The sequence below is a fragment of the Antennarius striatus genome, chromosome 3 (assembly GCF_040054535.1).
Source record: "Antennarius striatus isolate MH-2024 chromosome 3, ASM4005453v1, whole genome shotgun sequence".
Lineage (NCBI taxonomy): Eukaryota > Metazoa > Chordata > Actinopteri > Lophiiformes > Antennariidae > Antennarius > Antennarius striatus.
The window spans coordinates 2,935,777-2,944,509 of NC_090778.1; the positions used below are offsets into that span (position 1 = coordinate 2,935,777).

Below are 8,733 nucleotides of genomic sequence, written 5' to 3' on the forward strand. Positions count from 1 at the left end.
CATTTTGGTTTTTATTTTTTTGGTCCACTGATGGACAGAACTTTCATGTTCATTTCTCTAAATGCCTGGCTTTGTCCAAACAACAGACGACAGAAATGGGGTACTCGAGCAAAAAGGCAATGATAGCTCATATTTGAGCAGTAAAAATCATAAATGTTGTTTACCTATTTGAGGCTCTGTCCCCCACCGTTCATTCCAATAATCACTTCAGCTCTAACCTTCTGTGGCTTTTTATTTTAAATGTTTTTTTATGAGTTTAATAGACGGCTGAATTTTCACGTTACCAAAAACATATTATATATAAAACGTCCATCTAAAATCGCCTCATCTATAGCCGCATATCCGCCTTATGGGTCACGGGTCTGCTGGCGCCTATGGGCAAGAGGCAGGGTACACCCCGGACAAGACGCCAGCTCATCATGGGGATACAAAAAAACTATTCAAACACACACTCAAACCTACTGTCAATGTATGAACCCAGAGACTTCTTCCAGTGAGGCAACATTATTAATAATTTTAATTAATGTTGCCTTAACAATTTAAAAAAAAATTATATATAATTTAATTTCAATTTTTAATTTGAATTTAATATACTTTAGTAATCCCCAAAGGGAAATTAAGAGCACATAGTCACATAGAGCATATAGTCATCTGCATAACAATATAACGCTACACAACACTATGTGTAGTCATGGCTAACAAACACCTAACAACTAGTAAACTAACTCATAGAGATGTCTGGTGATTATTCTCCCCGTAAAGTTCGTCACATCAGACATTTCTTTATTAGTAATGAAATAAAATGATTCATGGAGATTTATTGTGTTTCAAATCGATCAAATAAATATTCCTGTACAACATTTATCTCATCCATGTATTGTGACATTTTTTTTTTTTTTACCAGCCCAGGTGGAGGACAACTTCCTTTGAGGACGTTGCCTCCAGAAACTTGGTTAAAAGACGTATGGACCCTGAATGCACCAGAGCTTCATAAAGCAAGAATACGTCACTTACAGAACAGTGACTGGGAAAATGTCTAAATGTCTCTCGAGTACATAGAACACAATGAGCTGTCTGCATTAGCCTCATAAGCAGCGGGCTGATGAATCCACTCATTGAAATATGAAGGTAATAGTCTCGACATAGAAAAGACATAACTCATCAGCCGTACCTGCAAAGTCCCCAAATGACTGAAATCCCAAGACGAAGCTGGTCCAATACGAAAGAGGACATTGCGTTTATTCCCATCATCATTACCGTATATCACTGTACAGCCATTTGGTTTCATTTAAATGTAAATCTGGGCACTGAGCTGCACACATTGTCACCTACAGCAGCCTGGCTATGATGATGATTCATTCTGGTATTGGCAGGGAGAATATAAGAGCCTCCTTTACTTCCTCAGAGGGAAAATAACAGATATGACCTTTGTCTGCTTTCATGAAAGCTCTGTACACATGAAAAGAAATAAAAAACCTTGAGATTTCTTGTAGAAAATGAAAGTAGTGACAGTCTTGTACATTCTTATTATTCTACTGTATCTATTTTATCTATTTTTTTGTTCCCTGCCTAAAGAATAAGAACAGAAAAGGATCATCAGCAAATTAAGAAAACAGAGTTAAAGATCTGAACAAAACATCTAATGCCAAAAGGTGATGGAATGAAATTACCTGAAATCATAGCACCTTTCTTCCATTTAAGAATGTGGTATTTTCTTTCAAAATAACTAACAATGCAATTTTGGAGATAAATATATCCAAACCACATTCTTAAGATGCTTTTTTTTTCTTTTCTCGGGAATCTGTAGAAAACAACACCTCCACATCTTCATCCTCATAGAATATTCTTGTAATGAGATATTTATGATCGACGAATCTTAAAGTAGAGCAAAGTGAAGTATCTACAGATGAGCTGATTATTAAACAGCCATTTCCCCTCTCATTAATTTTCCTTACTCTACCACAAAACTTAACCACCGGTTCCTGAATCTTGAATATGTGTCAAATAAATTTGAGCAAAATCTTAATCAGGATCCACATTATTACAAATCAGTGCATTCACAGCGTTTCTACATCTGCACGGAGGATTCATTAAAAGATAAATGCAGGATTATATACGCAGAAGTCAGTCTAATATCACTGCTCAGGAAGATGGAAAGATTTGTGTTTCATGACCTGCATTGTGCAACATGACTGAAAGCCTTTTAAGGTTTCCCTCTGGGACATCTATGTTTACTTGTAGCCCATGTCGCGCAGGACAAAGGCTCCTTCCTAGACCTTTACTTTGGGCTCAGTCCAGCCAACAGGGACTGTGAACATCACTGTTGATCCTCAAAAATCTTGATGAGTAAAAGCTGGTGCAGCCGGATCCCACCGCAGAACGACATCTTTGTTCTTCCTGCAAGACGTTAACCTTGTGTTGAACTAATCTCTGTGGCACCTGATGGTAAGTTTGAACCTCTACAACTAGTATGCACAGAAATGTCAAAGCAGAAGGTGTTACTGTTTCCTGTATGAAGCCAGAAATGACATGAAATGGCACTTTGATTCCTGCAGTGAAAACAATGGTGGGACACTGAGATATTAATCCAACTAGAGCTACAATAAATTCCACATGTATCACTCTTTCGGTGGATTAAAATATAACAACAACAACAACAACAACAACAACAACAATAATAATTTTAATTATTATAATAACAACAATTTTAATTAATTTTCATTTTCATTTAATTCTAAAATTAAATTAAATTCTAAATTTAAATTTTCATTTATTTTAAATTTTGATTTTAATTAATTTTAATAATAATAATAATAATAATAATAATAATAATAATAATAATAATAATAATAATAATAATAATATAATAATATTTTTTTAGTGATAATTTTACTCAAAAAACTTCCAAACACTTATTTTTCTGCTTCTTGGGGATGACAGGATCTATATTTGGGTTTTGGATTCATGTTCAGGCTATTCCACTTGAGGCTTGAGAAAATACAACTAAATTACCTAAACCTCATTTTCTTAAAGGAACATTTCTCTCAAAAAAGAAAATGCAGTGAATCTGATATACTCAACCTTTTTCCAATTTAAATGAGGTGAAAATTCTACCTAAAACTTTTCTGGTGCCCATAATAAAACTTGAGTTCAGCGAACTTCTAACCATAAAACAAAAAACAAAACAAATCATGATCCGTGTTACAAGTGTCTGGAAACACTGGGACTTCAGCCTTTTCTGCCAAGAAGTTTCTCTGCCTTTATTTTTGGGGAAGTCTTCAGTGTAGCTGCTATGCTACTAGCATCCACACGTCTCATGTTTGTATATAAGAATACTCCTAAATTTACCTCCTGAGCAACACAAAAAAATAAATCCAAAGCCAAAACTCAACTTTTAGTAGAAAACCACTTCTGATGAGGCGAAGCAAACCAGTTGTCAGCTGGAAGAGCTGAACTTTAGTTGCTATTTTTGAGGCTCGTCTTCTTTTTGACCACTTCACCACCTTGGAAAAAAAAACCAGGAGAGCAGCCTTCTCCTTCAAATAGAGCAAGTAACGCACACCTCCTTCTCTCCGTGGCTTCACTGTTCACTGAACTCGTCATGTGTGAAGTTTCTGACGAGGTTATAAAGCGTGTGTCTTACTAGGGTTTAGATGTTGGTCCACCGGAAGCAGTCTGGTTGTTTTAAGCTGTGGCTTACAGAGAATAAACACTGAATGATTATACATTAAACAAAAAATCAGCGTAACTAGAATGTTTGTGCTGCTTTCAAACAATGCAAAAAGAAATGCTGAAATGCATGTGACCTTGTGATATTTTGTGAACAAAAACAAGTTCATTTCATTTCATTTGATTCCATTTTGTTGGTTGTTTACCCTTCAAACAAAAGAGATCAGCTCCCATGCATTAAGGCGTGGTAAATGTTAGCATTTCTCCATCCTAATCCATTATTTATGCTGCATTATTCTACAAATATAAGATGTCACAACAGATGTCAACGCTGCTGCGATACGACCCATTAATAATCTACGTTACAGGAGGCAACCAATGGAGTCTTACGTATGTCTGTTGCATTCAATTTGTATGTAACCTGGGACGTTATCAGAGGGAATACAGATATAGCCGAGATGTAAAACATGAGAAATGGATGAAGGCATCATAACTAGGATTCATGAAAGGGTGCATGGAAACGATGAAGGAGAGAAAATCCACATGGACGACTCCTGGCGTTCCCTAATGGCCTCAAGGATCTTCCAACCATCGCTTTTTTTTTTTTTTTTTTACAAGACCATTAATGGGCTTTCAGAAGTCACACCATCTTTGGTTGTGAAACGTTACCTTTCTTTAAAATCAATAGGAAGCAGCTTTATTATTATTATTATATAATGAAACGCACAATGAAATCACGAGGTTAGCCTGAGAGGCTAAACCAAGGTGACCGGACACAGGTAGGTTTCAGCTGTTGTTAAAAATATTTTAGGATACATACTAGTGTATGTTAATATAAGTCGTTGTTTATTAAACCTTTTCTTATCTTTTTTTTTTTTTAGTTGAAGTAAGAACAAAAGAGCATGTGTCTTAAAATCTGTGTGAACTTGAATTGAAATTTGAAAAAAAAAAAAATTCAAATATTCAAATGAATATTTTAATTTTCTGTATATATGAAGATTCCAAATTCAAATGGAAGATCCAGTGTTGAGATTTAAGGTTAGGATCCTCTAACTAGCTGCTTATTCTTATTCTAACCATTCATTTTAAATGCATGGCACGTTTATGGCTGTGAAATAATACATATGTTGAGTATCCTTTAACTTCCTTCAGGTTTTAGATATGTTATGTGGAACCTGTGCTGATGGAGAGGATGTTTTATTCATTTCATTCTGCTTTTAAACCTCGCTGGCCTGTAATTAGGGATCCAGCTCCTTTTTTTTGTCCACAACGTGCTGGAATCGGTTCTGTATTTTTTTTTTTTCCTGAACAATTGGCCTCAGCATTTCTGGCAACATTTTCATATTTGCACAAACAAACATGACACCTGCTTCCCATCAATGGAAATCAACTCGAAAAAACGTTCCAGCCTTGTAGAAGTACTTCTCAGCCTTCTCCATTTGTTACTTAATAGAATAGGAAGCTAGTGTGGAGGAGGCGGCTTTGGGCTCCAATCCCACCTGTTGTCCTTTCCCCCATCACTCTTTCCCCCCATATTTGCTGTCAAATCTTCAACTGTCCAATCTAATAAGGGCAAACAGACATCTGCGCAGCTTCAAGGCTCTGCAGAGCGAATCTGGCGTTTCACCTTCACGTCTGTGGCGATGCTCTGACCGCAGGTCGCCGTCGCCGCTGGACAGAACAAGAAATCTATGATGTGACCATCCACACAGCAGGCAGGCCATGTTAATAACCCCCCCTGGTCTGAACAGGCGTGTTTTCAGCCCCACTGCTCACCGTACCCTATGCATGCTATAAGGAGAGCACACCATTATCTGAACTGCTGGGAAAACCAGCGAATAAGAAGGAAGCTGAAGCTGGAGGCAATTTGATGTCGATTTGAAAAGATTGAAGCTTTTTTTGGTTTGTTTGATGGGATTAAGATTTATTTTTAATCAGCAATTCAGCTTCAAATGATGATTGTTGGTTTATACTCTATGTCTTATTTCATATACAGTGGTTCCTCTACGTACGAATGTCTCTACATACAGAATTTTCTACTTACAAAACGCCTCAACAGGAAAATATTGCCTCTAGTTATGAAAGAAATTTTGAGTTATGAAAGGTAAAAAATACAGTATGGGCTGATACTCCCAGCTCCCACAGGTTCCTGAATGCAACATTCTTATAGTTGCTCTGCCATTGGCTATTACCTAGCATCCTGGCATCCCATTGGCTCAGAGGGACCTCTGTGTGGAGCTAGATCGGTGTCTATGCAGCGTCCTCGTCATTCGGCCCTCGACCCATGAGGTGTTCTGATAGTTTTATGTAAATATATTAACTTTTAGAGTATTCACTATGGACCCCAAGAAAGTGAGGGAGAAAAGAGGAAAAGAAAAGACCAAGAAAAGAGTTTTTTTGTCCGTACAAACAAAGCAAGAGATGATAGAAAAGCCTGAAAAAGGGATGCGTTTGGTTGATCTCTCCAAAGAATATGGCCGTAATGCATCTACAATCACCACGTTATTAAAACTAAAGGAAGTTTAAGGAGTTTAAGGCGTTGCGTGGGTGGTTGGAGAAGTTCAGAAGGAGGACTGGAATTCAGTCTGTTGTTCATGGGGGGGCAAGAGGGCATGAACCAAAGAGGGCAAAAAACAATGAGGACAGCAGTTAAAAGGTAAATGACCATCATTTGTATTCTTTATTCTTTGTTTTTTACGTTATGCACAACTCTCATTTATTGTGTAATAATCTAATTGTAACATGTATTTGTTACATGTTTTGATGCATTTTTATGCTTTATAAAACATTTATGTCTGAATCTTTGGGGGGCTTGGAACGGATTAGGGCATTTACATGGAAAATGCGTCTCTACTTTTGTAATTTCTTCCAGAACCAATTAATTTGGTAAGTAGAGGTACCGCTGTATGTACAATAAGTCTTTAAAGCCTCAGGTGGTGAATTCTCCTACTGAGAGGGCTGTATTTAACTCTTAATCTCCTCACATCAATGTGATCCAGACTCCATCCTCAATCCTCCACCAATAAGATGGAACCTCACACACATCCATGTTCTCTAAATGCAGCTGGTAGCTGTGCTGTGGTGCTCTGACCTCAATCTATTTCTGCTCCATCCACCGACTTTAGATCAGGAAGCTCCATGATGGGGGGGTCGGTGGTTATCAGACACACGTGGGCTCACTGTACACACAAGTATAACCTGTGTTAATGAGACTCTGAGGAACCTCTTGAGTGACGGAACCGTTAGAATAATGTCTGGAAGCAGAGGCTGATGAGAGGTGATCAACACGACGCGCTACCTCGATGACTGAACAGCAATCACATCCTGGTGGAGTTGTGTGTGCTGACATTGATTAAAATGCTTCAGTTTCAGCTTCAACTTCAAAATCTCAGCCGTGGAAAAAATAAAAAAAAGTCTCTACAGAGAATAGTCTGATCCCAACACTGCTGTTCCTGTGAGCTCTAAAAACATTTTTTCTTGATATTTTCCATTTAAAAGAATGGGACAATTGTCCACAGGATCCCCCCCCCCCCACACACACACACACACACACACACCTGGCACAGCTTGTGTTATTATCTGAAACATGAGCACGACATGTTCATATTCCTTTGTGAGCCACAATAAATACACGCCAACAAATCCAGCCCTCCTGTCCTTTCAGAATATCGTTTTAGGTGCACCAGTGAAAACACAGATTGTCTTATTTTTTGTGCTTCAACATGACTGCACCCCCCCACCCGCCCACCCACCCCCCCGAGCCTGGAACAAAACACTAAATCCAACCCAGTATGTCAGAGGAAAGGCTGATCTAGTAATGAAGACGCACGGCGCACTGAATTAAATACAGTTAACTCCCAAAGAAGACGCGTTCACATCGCCTGTTGCTCAGGCGTGTCTGCGTTCCCATCCTCACTGGATCATGATGGATTTAATTAAAAGGCGACCAGAATGGAGGGAAATCGGATTGATAAGGTCGATTTGAAGGGATTTGAAAAAAAAAGAAGAAGATAAACTGTCAGGAAACTTGACAGTTTTGCGCTCTGGTTTTGATGAATCAATACTAGGGGCTCTGCTGCGCACGGAGGAGAGCTGCAAACCTTGAATGCGCACAGCTGAACATCCACAAACCTCCCCACGTGGATAAAAGAGTCTCCACAGACGTGACAGAAACGCGACAAGCTGTGCGTAAAAACACGAGGATGGCGCAAGAATGATGAGTGGAACACCATCCCACCGACACTGATCACCTCACCCCCCCACACACACACCCCCATCCACACTAGGAAAGGCTCCTACCTTTAGAGATCACCGACACCGTGCAGGAAACCAGGAGCAGGACCCCCGTCAGGACGAGGTACCGTCCTCTGGTCAGCGCGCCCATCCCGACGCGCAGCTCTCCGCGGATGCGCAGCCGGGATGAGGGTGACGGTGCTCCGGATCTCTGTCGCCTCCCGTCGACTCCGAGCCGAATGCGCCCCGTAACCCAGGGAAGGGGGCACTTTGGAGGTCTGGTAGGAGAGGGAGAGGAAGCAGGAGGAGCGATCGGCTGAAGGGCTGGACTGTGAGTCGAAAGGAAACAAGCATCTTCACTTCACTTTCGCTGTGCGTGTGTGCGCGTCTGGGGGGGGGGGGGGGGGGCGACGTGCGCTCCGAATTTACTCCCCCCCCCCGCCCCTCTCTCACCGGGCTTCACCATCCCGGAGCCTCCGCGCGTTAACCAATGGCAGAGGGAGGAGGAGAGGAGGAGGAGACCGTGAGGATGGAGGAGTGTGATGCAGCACTTCACCAGGATTTGACCGTCAATACAGACAGACGGACGGACGGACGGCTGGTCAAAGTACAGACAAGTTCAGCTCGTCGGTGATTAAATGTGACAAAACTCAACCCGACATCCAGTAATATCCCCAAACCTGAACCAAACACAGACAGTGGGTGACAGAGAGATGGTGCAATAGGAACCATCCAAGCTTTACTCTCATCCAGGCTGGATCTCAAAGCTCCTGACTGCCCAGAAGTCTTATTCCAACGCTATTAAATGTGAGAAAAGAGCAAAAAAATGGA

General features: G+C 40.3%; 1 protein-coding gene across 2 annotated transcripts in view; it reads right to left on the minus strand.

The window, feature by feature from the left end:
- The window catches only part of LOC137593080 (netrin receptor UNC5D-like), a 172,087-nt gene extending 163,949 nt beyond the window's left edge, over nt 1-8,138 (minus strand). For both annotated transcript variants that reach the window (XM_068311674.1, XM_068311673.1), the window contains exon 1: nt 7,969-8,138. In XM_068311674.1, the coding sequence (XP_068167775.1) occupies nt 7,969-8,053 (85 nt within the window). In that variant the 5' untranslated portion in view covers nt 8,054-8,138. The remainder of the gene's footprint in view (nt 1-7,968) is intronic.
- Nucleotides 8,139-8,733: the final 595 nt, after the last annotated feature.